The following is a 15,265-nucleotide window of genomic DNA, read 5'->3' on the forward strand; positions in this document are numbered from 1 at the left end:
CTGTAACATGTCAACTAAGAATAGTGTATTGCCCAACAATGAACTAACCCTGAGAACAAAAGCACTTAAATAATAATTTATATATTATTATATTATATATAACACACTATATATAATATAATACATATTATATATATTATAATAATTAAATAATCCAACTACCAAATCCAGGGCAACAGAGTATAGTACAAAGAGTCTTGGAGTAGGAGTTAAAAGATCTTGGTTCTAGTCCTGACTCTTCTCCCCACCAAAAAAACAGAACTTCTCTGTGGCCCAGTTTCTTAATCTGTACTCAATGAGTCCCAAACAGTTCTAAATTTTATATTATCTAGTTTTACTTCCTATAATGATATCCAGTAAAATTGTAACTTTTAGTGATCTATATTTCTTCATCATCCAAGAAATCATCACAAGTAGTTTTCCTTTCTAGGTCCAAGAAACTATCCTCCTAAAATATCCTTCTATCAATTGGTGATTCAAGAAATGTGCAGTCAATATCCTCTGGCCTCCAGATGAGATGTTCTTAACCTGGGGTCTATAGATCACTAAGAGGTCTAGATTTCAAGGAGTCTGGAAACTTGGATAGGAAAAAGTGCTTTCGTTAACCTCATATTGTAATTTTGAATTTCCTTCAGTCATGAATTTTTGAAAAAACAAACATGATTTTGAGAAGTTCTTAAGCTTTACCAAACTGCCAAAGGAGTCAATGACTCAAAAAAGGTTAAGAACCCCTAAACAGTCTAAATTGTGTATATTAAAAATAAGGACTAATGCCATTTGCCTTATACTGTTATCTTAGGTTGAATCAGTACTTAGAAAATTATATTCCCATTAATTCATTAAGAAACACCATGATGGGTGTAGTTGATTAAAGAGTTCATCTCTATACACATGAGAAAGACCAGGATTCAAGCCTCACCTCTGAGGCAAACTGGGTGATCCTGGGCAAGTCACTCAACCTCTCATTGCTTCAGGCAACCCTCTAATAACACTAAAAATTATAAAGCAGGTGCTGATTTGTACTGGTGGACATTTTCCTCCTGAGCATGTCCAAAGCAATGAAACTGCAGGTCCAGTTAAAAAAAAACCCAAAACATATATTTGCTATAAACTTATTCTACATTGGCACTTACAGTTTATAAATACTTCCATATACGTTATCTTATTTGATCTTCACAACAGCCCTATGGGATAGAGAGGAGAGGTCCCATCTTACCAGATGAGAAAATTAAGGCTCAGTGACTTGCCCTAGATGCCACAGCTAACAACTAGAATCAAAGTCTTCCTATTTCTAATTTTATGCATTTTCCATTACAGTATGAAGCCTCCCAAGATTCAAGCAAGTATAATGGGACTATGTTTATTCTTCATTCTCATCAATCTCTACTGTCTTAGCATCTTTTTGTGGGTTTTTTCCTGGAGTAGTTCAGCACTACTGACAGATTAAATCTTGGTTGCAGTATCATTCATAATTACTAATATATCCTTACGTCAAGGGGAGCTTGTCAGAGTGCCTATCATTCAGCTCATCTTTCACGCTTTTCCCTCTTACCTCTCCACTGCCCTAGATAGAGAAAAAAATCAGTTGCTGATAGCTCTTTCTGGTAGGGTCAAGTCAGGAGAGGGAAGGAAACAATAGGCAGTAAAGCCAAGAAGCAAGGAGTGATGAATGCATAACAAAATAGGTAACCATGGGGCAGTGATCACTGCAATAAGTTGTGAAGAATGAATGAGTAGCTAAACAACAGCATCTAATCAGTGTTACAGGCAAGACCAAGATTCAATCCTATACATACAGTAGATATTGATTGAGCTTGTAATGATATGATTTAAGTGGAGAGGGCTTGTTGCTGAACAAGCTCCTGAGAGGCCATTTCTACCAAGAGCTAGAACCTACTCCCAGAAGCTAGAGCTGTATCATGGTCCTCAACCTCATTCGTTTTCCCCAAATGCCTACAGGAGATTAGGGGCATGGACAGATTGGAAAGGGTATAGAGAAGAGGGAGAGGGATGAAGAAACACTTGAGTTGCTTTCCTCCTATCTTAGCATTTAGGTGGTACAGTAGATAGAGCACCACTGGTCCTGAAATCAGGAAGATCTGAATTTAAATTTGGCCTCAGATGTTGACTAACTGTGACCTCAGACAAGTCACTTAAACCTATGTTTGCCTCAGTTTCTTTATCTATAAAATAGGGCTAATAATAGCCTCTCAGCATTGTTGTGAGGATCAAATGAGATAATATTTGTAAAGTGCCGGGCACACATTAGGTGCCATAGAGATGTTTGCTATTATTATTATTCTTTTCCTCCACTTCAAGTAATAAATATGGCAATAATGCTTTTAAAAGACTATACATAATGATGTCTGAACAACCTTTCTCTGTATTCAAAATGTTAACAGATCAACTAAATTAAAAGACAAAAAAATCCAGTGTACTAAGTAATTACTATGTAATTCCCACAGACTATTCCATGATCAAACAATCACTTTGGGAAATTCAAACAGGAAAATTTAACTTAGACTGTATGTACTTCCTTCCACTAAAGTCCTATGCCAAGGATAAACCACAGCATGGAGGCTACTCTGAGTCATCAATGGCCGTGCTAATGGAGCTAAGCTCTAGAAGACCATGCCAGTTTGAAATATTTCAAGTTAAGTGGTTACATACTTCAAAAAGGAGATGGATTTGACCATATGCCAAAACAGAATGGTGTCTATATACAAATATAGTGCTATAAATTAAAGTAAATCAACTACTAAATTTAAAGTACAAAGATTAAGTTATGTAGGATCAATCATACCATATCAAATGAAATAACTCCAAAGGCATTGTCGTTTGATAGTATGGTCACAGTCACAGACCTTGGCCAACCAAGCTTTATCTTTGATGATGGCTTCTAAAATGAATAGGACATAAATAAGAAAAGAATGAAAAATAAAGTTCATTTTCAGTAGGATTTCTTTTTTCAGACTGTGAATTGAAATGTAAGTAAATTTTTAATGAAGGAAAAAGTCAAATAAATTCAGAAACTGAAAAAAAAAATTCCCAACTAGTTAAACAACAAAGTCCTCAAAACAGGTTTTGAAAACCATAAATCACAATTTGACAAATAAGGAACCAAGTATGGAGTGCATAATTCTGTAAGAAAAAAAATTTACTAGTAGAAACTGCAGAAACTAAGGAAATAATTTTTCTCCTAGGAATCAAAAGCCTATAGGTCAAAGTAAACATTATTTTATAACAGTGGGAAAATTTCTATATGAAATGTTTACTAATATTCATCAGGAGCACAAAATGACCTAAAGGAAAAAGTTAATTGAAAGGCAAAAGACATTTATTATTTGAAACAAGAGCTGACTCTATAAGTGAAGTGATAAACTAAAAATATGTGACTATGAAAACAGAGATATCATACTAGTAATAACTTCGAAACTATTTTTAAAAATTAACTGGAAAAACTTGAGATTATTTGCATCATTCTCACAGAGCAAGAAGTAAAGAGTGCTTAACTCTCATCCTGTTCAAGTACTTTTCCCAGGGATGTTGCAAATTCTTTTTGAGGGACTGGGAATTTCCCATGTCCTCACCAAGTGGCTCCTCCTCCTTTTTGTGCCCTTCCCTTTTGAAGTCAGGAAGCATGACCATTCTTTGTGTTTATCTGTGTCTCAGTGGGTGTGTATATATGGTTGGGAGGGAGGGTGAGAGAAGGGAGAGAAAGGGAGACCAGAAAGAAGACAATACTTGTTTCAGTATTCATGAAAGAAATTCTTAAGTAAGCTGAGTGGACCAGAAAACTACGTTGTAAAACACATTTTTAGAGCGGGAGGAACAATCCGTCTGTGTCTGCAGAACAGGAGTTCAAGTGGCTTTTTTTCACTAAAGTCCAGAGCACTAACCACTCAATAGGGCTAGCTATAACCCAAATATCTAAGGTTTTAAAGCAAACTAAGGTTTTTTTTATTATAATAATAATGGCAAGAATAATAATAATATCCACTAACATCTATATAATACAAGATTGATCTCAATGTACACTTGAAGCAGTAATATGGATGGTATATTTAGAAAGTATCCAATATCAGATTGCACACCATCTTGGGGAAGAGAAGAAAATTTAGAACTCAAAATCTTATAGAAGTGAACGTTGAAAACTAAAAATAAATAAATATGTGATTTTTTAAAAAAAGAAAGCATCTAAAATTCATATAATTTTAATAAAATGAAGAGTCCCCAAGAGAGCCATAGAAAGATTAACACTTCCATTTCCAATAGGAAAAAGAAGATTCATAGATATTCTCAGAGAACATGATAAATAAGTTTAAAACTCACAGAAAAAATTTCTGAAACAGACTCCACAGCTGCTAAAAAAGACTTACTGTCACCAGAATTACCTAATGTAACCAAAAAATGGTTTACCTCCAGATGTAGCCTATGAAACAGCTAAGATCCCAGATAGGAATCAAAAGGTCCCCCCAGGGGCAACATCAACATGAACTCAACCAACAATGTCTGTGTCAAACAAGTGACTGTCATGCAGATTTGTTAACTGAAACAGAGGGATTCTTAATAATGATATAATACCAATATATTGCCACCGGAAGTTACAGAGAGAAGAAATGCTGTGCAACATATCACTACAGGTTATAAAAACTTAACATCTACCAAATACCTAAGAAAGAAAAGAACTTGTGACCAGAATTATACATGAGAAACTTGCTATTCATAAATTAACAGATGATAAATATCCAAACTCAAATACAGACTTCAAAATAGCTTTGATAAATCAATAAATTGTACTGAAACTAGAACATTATCACAGACAAAACTGTGCCTGTAATCACCTAGGCATGACTTGATTCCTAAACATTTAAGAACAATGTTTTTAAGAGATGTCATAATCCCCAAACTACATGAGAAAGAAAAACCTTCAAAATACAGAGACCTAGAAGAAGAAATCAAACTCAAGTGGTAACATGATGAAGTCCATATCATCCCTATCATTCTGTCTGCTACTGAGGTTATCTCAAGGAAACCTGCAGAAGATGAAATTAAATCCCAATACTTTTATTCATTTAAAAAAGGAATCTTATTGCCAGCAAAACAGTTCTCAAAATACTAAATATTAGAGAATAAGGGCAGAATAGGACTGATTCTATCTGAATGTCATCAAACAATATGAGAATGAGATAACATCAGTAAAACGATAACTCTAGTACCTACCTGTAATGTCAAGTAAAAGATGAATGTTTCATCAGGCTCCGGGATGTCATCATCACAGACTGCTATATACACAGTCCTACTGGTTTCTGAAGCAGGTATAAAAGTTGCAGCATATGTGTCAACAAAGTCACCTGTATCTTCTCCATAAAGCTATAAGATACAAAGGTAAAGGCTGTTTAACCAAGGGTCCACACAAACTTCTAACACTAAAACTTAAAAGAGCATTCATAAGGAAGATAATGGAACTTCCAATTAATTGCAGTATTTCTATTCAAACAAAGAAACAACACCAGCAGGCTGTGCTCACAGAAAGAGTGGCTAAGTGATGCAGTGGATAGAGTGCCAGGCCTGGAATAAGGAAGATTCACCTTCCTGAGTTCAAATATAGCCTCAGACACTTACTAGCTGTGTGACCCTAGGCAAATCACTTAACCCTGTCCACCGCAGTTTCTTCATCTGTAAAATGAGCTAGAGAAGAAAATGGCAAACTACTCCAGTGTCTCTGCCAAGAAAACCCCAAAAGGGGTCAACTCACAAAGAATCAGACAAATGAAAAGACTAAAACAACAAGTGCTCACAGAGTTAGCATTTCAAAGACAAACAACTAATAGAAATATCCTTAGGCATTCGCTAAGCTATAGAAAGCAAGTCATGTGGAGCCCAAGGCAAAGTGACAGATTTTTTTCTTCATTTCTAGTATAACAAAATCTGATCTAGAGAGGGCTAACCTAAACTGAAAATTAACCATAGTTTAACGAGACTGAGGGGAATAAATCTGCTCAAGGATTTCATGATAATCCATCGTATTGCTTGTCAATTGCAAAATTGACATCTGAATTCAGGAATAATTCTTATTCTCTCCCCTGAGAAAAGTGTCATAGTCTTATCAATATCCCTAAATCCTTAATGATCTAACAAAAAATAAAAAAAATTTAAAAACTTGTTTATTTCAGGGGCAGCTAGATGGCATAGTGGATAGAGCACTGGCTCTGGAGTCAGGAGTACCTGAGTTCAAATCCAGCCTCAGACACATAACACCCACTAGCTGTGTGACTCTGGGCAAGCCACTTAACCCCAATTGCCTCAGTCAAAAAAAAAAATAAATAAACTTGTTTATTTCTTCAAGACCCCATTAAATAAAAGGAGAGAAGAATTCATATCCCACCAACACCAGGCACTAGTTATCAGATCATAGGCACAGCACTTAACCCAAGACTCAGTTTCTTCATCTATGAAATTTGGATGATAATTCTTATGTTGTTATTTAGTTGTTCCTCAGTAGTGTCTGACTTTTCTTGACCTCTTTTGGGGTCTAGCTCATTTCATAGATGAGGAAAGTGAAGCCAACAGGGTTAACTGACTTGCCCAGGGTCACATAGCTAGCAATCATCTGAGGCCAGATTTGAATTCGGTGAAAGGTCTTCCCAACTCCGGGCCTGGCACTCTATCCACTGCACCACCTAGCTGCCTGATAATTCTTCTGCTAACCTATATACATAGACATTGCAAAGAAAATACTTTGTAAACAAAGTTAAACAAAAATGTCATTTATTATTATTATTTCAGAAGATTATGAGAATAGAATAAAATAATTCTACCTTAAGCTTTAACCTTAAAGCACTAAATATGTGTCAATTGTTAGTATTGTTGTTGTAACCATTAGGGAACTTGGTACAGAAATTATCTATGTCTAAAAATAGTGCCCTCCTACCCACCTCCATCTCATCTTTCTCAAAAGATGGCTGCCTTCAAGTATAAAGATCCATCATATAGAAGAGTGATTAACCTTACGCTGCATGACCCCAGAGGGCAAGAATCAGAACAAGAGATGGGAGTTGCAGAGAAACAAATTTATGCTTCATGGAAGGAAAAGCTTCATAACAATAAGAACTATCTTTAAAATGAAAAGGGCTATCTCTGGAGGACATCGAGCAAAGGCTAGATGACCAGGAGAAGTTGGAGAGAAGATTCTTGCTCAGGTATGAGGTTGGAATTCATGGCCTCTGGTGTCCCTTCCAATTCAGATTGTGATTCTATCCAGTGAAAACTCTTTCATCACCATAAAAGAAGTAGAAATTAATCGTACATCCAAAAAACAGGCCCATAATCCATGATCCTGGACATGTACATAAAAGGCAAATTAAGCTAAACACTTTTTAAACTAGGGTGAAATTTTAGATACAGAGAAAATCCAAACACGTTAGACTTTCAATGTAATGATGTTCTCAGAATCTGTGCACATGGTTGAATTATTGGAATATATGTTTTTACAAAGGGTTTTCACAGGATCCATTAATCATTTTATTAAGCTCGAAAGAGACATTCAGGTTGCAGCAAAACTGTACCACAGTGCTTTTCAACTGCCACACGAGAAGGAACTTTGTAGAGCTGGTTTTCTTAGCTGTTATTCCTCTTCTATTCTCTTACATAGACATCGCTTACCTCTTAAGTTTCTCTTAAAATTTGGAAACTCACAAACATATTCACGTTTAGACTAGTTAATTCTCAGTTTCAGACTTTTCAAAGGCTTTCTCTTTAATGCATTTACAATTCTAAAAGTTTCAGAATCCATAAAGCTGAGCTGAGGCGGCAAGAATCTAAAACTAATTTGTATGAACTGCACTTAAGGACCTCAGTATCATTACATAATTTTTTATTTAAGTAAAAAAATGAATAGGAAACAAAAGCAAATAGATAAAATGTCTAATTTTGATTACATGAAATTGAAAAGCTTTGACATGAACAAAATTAACACAACTGGAAAAATAAAGAGTTGACTGAGGAAAATTTCTTATCAAAGACCTCTAAATAAGAGTCTGATAATCAAGATATATAGACAACTTAGAGAAATCTTTGTTAAAATTGTTTCCTGTTCTGGTCCTCTTGACTATCTCTTCACTTCTAGTCAGCATAGTAAGTTTATAAATAGCCCGTATAAAGTAGCAATACCAGAAAGTAAGATTCCAAAGGGGAACCCAGAAATCATGTATAAACTATCCAAAAAGCCAAAAAAGCATAATTTACAAATTATATCATATATTAACCAAAAAATCACATTATGGTAATATATGTTGGATCAAGGAGAGCCATCTAAGCCTTACAATCAGAGCCTTTTGGTCCTACGACATGAAAATCTTAAATAAGCTCCAGACATCCACAGTAAGTCCAGCAAATTATCAAATGAGGTTGATAACTTTGAGATAACATAGATGTTAAATTTAATGTTTTACTGACAACTTTGAGATGAATTGATATATGGATGAATTAACCCCAAGGTAGCATAGACAAGAGTTAGTCTCTTCCTCCCTGAAAAAACCTATAAAGATGGGACTTCAAAATCCTGCTCTCCTCTCCCCTTCCCCAGCATTTTTCCATATCCATGGGGTCCATGCTGCCAAGTGGTCCCAACTCTAATCCATGGCAGGGATGGGGAATGTGGCCTCAAGGCCACATGTAGCCTTCTAGGTCCCTGGATGCGGCCTTCTGACTAAGTCCAAGTTTTACAGAACAAATTCTTTTATTCAGAGAACTTGTCCAGTGAGGTTTGGATTCAGTCAAAGGGCTGCACTTGAGGACCTAAAGGGCCACACGTGGTCATGAGACTGCAGGTTCCCCCACCCCTGATTAAGGGAATGATACTCTCTGCCTTTTCTCCCTTCATCCACTGCTGCTTGCCTCCCTTCATCATCCCATCCCCTTCCCCACACTGTCTTCCTTTGCATCTCTTTTCACAGCTTGTCTCTATACTTTCTGCATCTATTTATCCCTAGAGCTTCTGTGCCTTATTAAAGTGTGATTGCAGCCTCACTTCCCACTGCCATTGTGGTCTTTCCTGCCAAGTTTTTTAAGAACAAGGCATGCCCACACAATTTCATAATTTCACAAAATAATGATCGGTTCAATTATATAAGAATGAAAGTCACTTCCCAATAGGTAAGCGGTCAAAGAATATGAATGAACAGTTCTCAAAAAAAACTGCAAACTGAAATTAATCATATGAAATAATGCCCCAAATCCTTAATAATAAAAAAATACAAATCAAAATTCTTAAGTTTCACCTCACACTGAACAAATTATCAAATATAACAAAAGATGGGAGTAGTTAATGTTGGAGGGGCGGGGGTATGGAAAGAAAAGCTCACTAATACATTACTGGTGGAGCTGTGAATTTATCTGACCATTACTGAAAGGATTTAGGAATCATGCAAAGAAAGTACTTAGAAAGTCCATACCTTTTCACCCAGAGATTCCATTACTAGTCATATATTCCTAAGGAGGTCAATGATAAAAAGAAAAGCCCCATTTACATTAAAATATTTATAGCAACACTTTTTTGTGGTAGCAAGAGACCAGAAACAAAGTACGTGTCCATCAATCAGGGATTTTATTTTAAGTAAGCTGTGGTACATAAATTTAATGGAGTATTACTCTGTTGTAAGAAATGAATAAAATGAAGCATGGGAAGACATATGAACTGAGGTAAAGTGAAGTAGAACCAGGAAAATTGTATACACAGTGAGCACAATGTAAATGGACCAGAACAACAATAATAAAATAATGGAAGCTGAACACTATGAAATTATGATGACCAAACTTATTCCCAAAAAAGAATTAGGAGATACCTCCTTCTGATGCTCTGTAGACAATGAGTATCAAACACTGCACACCGTCTAACTCTTAAAACATGCTGGTTAGGTTTGATGAACTTTTCCCCCTCTGATTCCTCATTATAAAGACCAAATCTCTGAAGGGAGGAGGATATAGTGGGAAATGGGGGTTATATAAAGCCAAAATAAAAAAAAATAATTATAAGCAGATAGAAATTCAAGAAAATAAAACTAGCCTAAGTATAATCAATCTATTTCTGATTAGATCATTTATTAAACACTGCTATGTACTACTATCTGTGAAACACCTATGTCACATCACTTTAGAATGTAAATTTATATATATACATATATGTGTATATCTGCATAATATATCACAATCTGGGAGCTCAAAAATATCAAAATGAAAAAGAAATTAACTCCTAAAAACCTTGTTATTAAACATTCCACCAAGACAATCTCAAAGGACTAATGATGAAGCATACTATCTGTCTCCAGAGAAAGAACTGATATTGTTTAAATACATACTGAAGCATGCTATTTTTTGCTTTCTTTCTTTCATTCTTTTTCTTTTATTCAAGTCTTCTTGTACAAAATGATTAATATGGAAACATTTTACATGATTGTACATATGAATGTTTATATCTGATTGCTTACCATCTCAGGGAGGGGGAAAGGAAAGAAAAAAGAGAAGAATACAATTTGGAACTCAAAACTTTAAAAAAATGTTTAAAAATTACTTTAACAAGTAATTGGGGAAAAACAAAATATATTTTAAAGAAGAACTTACATATCTGATCAAATAAAAGCATTTACTAAAATATTTCCTTACCGATACAATTGCAGTGATGTTAGCCGGTTCTCCTGTTCTTTCAATCACAAGCCGTATGACGGTTGTAGTTGTTTCATTAACAAGGAATTCTGTTTGTCCAGAAAATCTTACTTCTGTTTCTCCAAATACAAAACTGATGAGTAATGCTGAAAGAAGATTAACTAATAAAGAAGCAGAGGGCATCCCTATGGGTGGGGGGAAAAAAGCAAAAAGAGATGAGATGTAAAAGAGAGATTTTGTTCTTTAAAACAAAAGTAACATTTTTCTATTGGTCCACATTGACCAGGGATAGGAGCACCAAGCTAGGAGTCACAAAATAAACACATAATCATGAATATATATATATATATATAATATATATATATACATACATATACACTACTAAAAACTACTTCAGAAAATTAGAATCCTGAAATCAAGCCAAAAATCACAATTTTTATTATAATAATTTCTCACTAGCTGACAACTACTATTTGTTCTCCAGCTGCTACAGTCTTCAAATAGCACTACCTGGTCTTAAACTTATTCATGAAATTCAGTTCACCCATGATTTATTAAGCATGTCTTTATTCTAAAAAAAAAAAATCTAAAGAATAGCATGGAAAATCAACTCAGCCTTCATCCAAGCGAAGCGGTGGAACATCAGACAGGGCTAAAAAAGAAAAACTCAAATGGAATATAGCCAATGTTCATTGAATTCTTTCTTCATTTATTCAATAAGCATGTATTGACTGCCTACTCACTGCTGGGTGTGGAATGTGAACAATTAAGAAGATACTCAGAATCCAATGAAGAGAGAATCTGAGCAATAATTTTTCATTTTCTGATTGTATATATATAATATATGAAATTATTATCTTTAAGTTTTCTGGTTTAGTTTTTTTTCCACTTTTTGTAGCTGTTACATAGCTATTTGGGGCAAAATATTTAATACAAGGAAAACCTCTAGGATTTAAATTTTCTTCCATTTTACTGAGTAACTCCATCACATTGGGGAGAATTTATATTACTTTTAAAAAAAAAAGCACAATTGACAATGTATGTGTTCTCTAGCTGCAATAAATCCAACAAAAATTCACATTTCTGAATCACCAATATTGTTCTTTTTCATGGAACTATTCATGATTTGAGGGCTTTCCAAAGTGCATCAGTGCACTGTGTTTTTAAAGCACTACTTTTTTGTAATGCAGATGTACCTTTAATAATGAGAACAATTATCTCATGGATCATTAAGATTCTTTTAGATCTATGTGATCAGTCATGTGAGCATAATAAGCTAGCTCATGTTTTTGTTTTTGTTTTTGTTTTTTAAGAGAAAGTTGCCATTATTTATTGTATTATCTAAAATGTTCCCCTAATCTTTACCTTGTCAGGGTAATAATGGAACTTCTATATACATTATTTGCTCCCACTTACTACCTATCCTATATTTTTATGTAGAGAGGTCACTAAATGAATAATTAGTACCTTTCAAAGATGTACACACAACTTTCTTGGGCAAATATATTTGATTAATTCTTCTTGAGACAGCTCAATACAGCCTAGAGAATCTATAAGCATATGACGCTAACTTCTAATAATCTAATCTAGTAATAACAAGCTCTGGATCCTACTGGGAATAAAGGAAAAAGAGATGAAGGGAATGGAAATGGTGGCAAAGATTTCTAGAGACAAGGAGCACTACTATTCTGGATCTAATATTGACCAATAAGGGAGAATTGGATGGTAAAGTAATGATGGAAACCTTCAGAGGCAAAGATTGTGTTACCTTGGAGTTCATAACGAAAAAACAGGTAACACTAGGCAGAGTCTGATGTATATCTTTCAGAGAGTGGATTTCAAAAAAATTCTTGAGATCCTATGGTTTGATATTCTAAATGGGAAGTCAAATCCAAAGGAATAAGAGACTTTCAGGAATGAAACTTTAATGATGCAATAATAATTAATTCTGAAGAGAAAGAAAATATGAATAACTCCATGAGCTGCTCATCAAAAATTCATATTTTAAATGATATATAAGAGATGAAAGTGAAGGCAGATGGCAGGATATAGATATATAGATATATATGTAGATATATAGGTAGATAGATATAAAAATATATTCGTATATATGTATGCATAGCAAGGCAAACAAAGAACGGCAGCTAGTTAGCACAGTAGATAGAGTGCCAGGCCTGGATTCAGGAAGACTCATCTTCCTGAGTTCAAATCCGGACTCAGATACTTCCAACCGTGTGACCCTGGGCAAGTCACTGAACCCCATTGCCCAGCTCCCCCCCCAAAAAAAGATCTATCAATTCAACCTCCATAATAACTCTTAGACTAACTTCTCTTTTCCATAATCACTACAAAAATGCTCATTCTTTCTTGCCTTGGACTATTAGAACAGCCTTCTAAACTGCTACAGTATATCTTCTCTTCATCTTGTCTTCCTCATTATTGCCAGATAAGTCATCTTAAATCATGCCTCTGACAACACCAGTCCTTTATTCCTAAGCTTCCAGTTGTTCTTATCTCCTGAAAAAAAAAAATCACTTCCATAAGCACCTGTTATGTGCAAAACACTGTGCTAAGGTGCTAGTGAAAAAAAAAACTGAAATAGTCTCTGCTCTTAAAGAATCATCAACTAGGAGAAAGCAACAGAGAGGTAGATAAGCTATGTGATTGGGAGGACTAACTCGGGGATCAGGATGGGCCTTTTGGCTGTGGAGCTGAGCCCTGAATGGAGCTCTGGATTCCAATAGGTGGAGGTGAGGTGGGAATGCATTCCAGGCTTAGCAGACAGCCCATGCAAACGTCTGAGAAGGGAAATAGAACATCATGTATTGGGATTAGCAAACAAGCCAGCTTGGCTGGAACGTGATGTGTATAAAGGAGTATAACATGAGAGTAGGTGCCAGATTATGAAGGGTTTTGAACATTAAATAGTTTTTATTTTATCTTAAAGGCATGAAGGAGATACTCAAGATGAGTGACATGGTCAAACCTACCCTTCATGAATATGATTTTGACAGCTGCTTAGAATATTATTTGAAAAAAGGAAAGACTAGAGGGAGGTAAATCAATTTGAAGCCACTGCAAATAGCACAAAGAAGGTCTATGCTCATAGGTGGCCACGTGGTGGAAAACGTTGAGGTGATAAAAATATCCAAGACTTGGAAACTGACTGGATATGGTTGGGGGAAGAGGAGATGAAAGAAAAGGAAGGGTCAAGAATGAAGCTAGAAGTTAGACCTAGGTTCAGACACCCAGACACTAACTAGCTGTATAACCCTAGGCAAGTCATTTTACTTCTGTTTGCTTCAGTTTTCTCAACTGTAAAATAGCATAGTGATAGCATCTACCTCATAGGTTTTGTGAGGATCAAATATTTGTGAGGAACAAATAAAATTTATAAGGATATTTATTTTAAAAATGCCAAGCACCATGCCTGCACCATATAAATGCTTATTTCCCTAACCTTCCCCTGTTACACCCCCCCTCTTCTTTCAATATCCAACTCAGTATTTAACTCCTCCTTGAAGTCTTCCTTGATCCTCCCGCTGCTCAAACAAAAGTGAGTAGAACAGTTCATCACTGATCCCCAACTGTCCACCAACCTAGAATACCCAGTCCTATCCAAATGGAGAAGCCTGTCTATGTAACTTTGGTATTTTGGAATGAAAGATAAAGGAAGACCAAAAGGAAACAAAGGATGGAAAACAATGAAAACTCAGGAGTAACGCTTGCATGTATATTGAAGTGAGGGATCTAAAACAAAGTCACGAAAAGAATCAATCAAATCAATGAAAAGCACTTATTAAGTGACTACAACAGGCTAAGTATTGTACAAAGCATTAGGAATACAAAGACAAAAAAAGAATCCATCTCTGCTCTCAAGGAAACTACATCCTATTGGAGGACACACTTACGTAAGCAGACAAGAATAAATCTATGCAGAAGGATTATAAAATAAATACAAGATAGTTGGGGGTAAGGATGCTAGCAGTTGGGAGGATCATGGAAAGCTTCATACAGAAGGTGGACTCTGAGCTATGTCTTAAAGAAAGGGAAGGATTCCTTGTGACAGAGGTCAGGAGAGAGGGCATGCCAGTCACTGAGAATGGCCAGTGCAAAAACACAGAGATGAGAGATGGAGTGTCATGTGCAAGAAACAGAGAGAACAACCTGAATAGACTGGAAAGTATAGAAAGCAGAGTAATGTAATAAGAAGCTAGAAAGGTAGGTTGGGGCCAGGTTGTGATGAGCTTTAAAGGATAAACGGAAGTGTTTATATTTTGTCCTAGAGGCCATGAGGAGCCATTAAAATTTAGTGAGAAGGTGAATGACATGGTCAGATCTGCACCTAAAAAAAATCATTTTGGCAACAGTGTGGGAGATGGGTTGAAGTGCGGAGAGACACTGGGTGGAGAGGCCATTGCAACAACCCAAACAAGAAATGATGAGAGCCTGGAAAGAGACACAGAAATGCTAATTCTCCCACCTAGAGCATAGGGGTCCAGTCAGAAAGTAGTTTAATACACCACTTGCAAAAATGGAAAGGTAAGGATCAGGGATTTTAAAGTCAAAAGTGGAAGATTTAGAAATGACAGGCAAACTTCAG

General features: G+C 35.6%; 1 protein-coding gene across 1 annotated transcript in view; it reads right to left on the reverse strand.

The window, feature by feature from the left end:
• ADGRV1 (adhesion G protein-coupled receptor V1) overlaps window positions 1-10,845 on the reverse strand; it is a 645,475-nt gene extending 634,630 nt beyond the window's left edge. The window contains exons 1-3 of the mRNA XM_027864178.1: window positions 10,663-10,845; window positions 5,224-5,373; window positions 2,804-2,899 (exon numbers count right to left, since the gene is read on the reverse strand). Coding sequence (XP_027719979.1) covers window positions 2,804-2,899; window positions 5,224-5,373; window positions 10,663-10,845 — 429 coding nt within the window. The remainder of the gene's footprint in view (window positions 1-2,803; window positions 2,900-5,223; window positions 5,374-10,662) is intronic.
• Between the last annotated feature and the right edge of the window lie 4,420 nt (window positions 10,846-15,265).

The sequence above is a fragment of the Vombatus ursinus genome, unplaced genomic scaffold (genome assembly GCF_900497805.2).
Source record: "Vombatus ursinus unplaced genomic scaffold, bare-nosed wombat genome assembly UNPS02014774.1, whole genome shotgun sequence".
Classification (NCBI taxonomy): Eukaryota; Metazoa; Chordata; class Mammalia; order Diprotodontia; family Vombatidae; genus Vombatus; species Vombatus ursinus.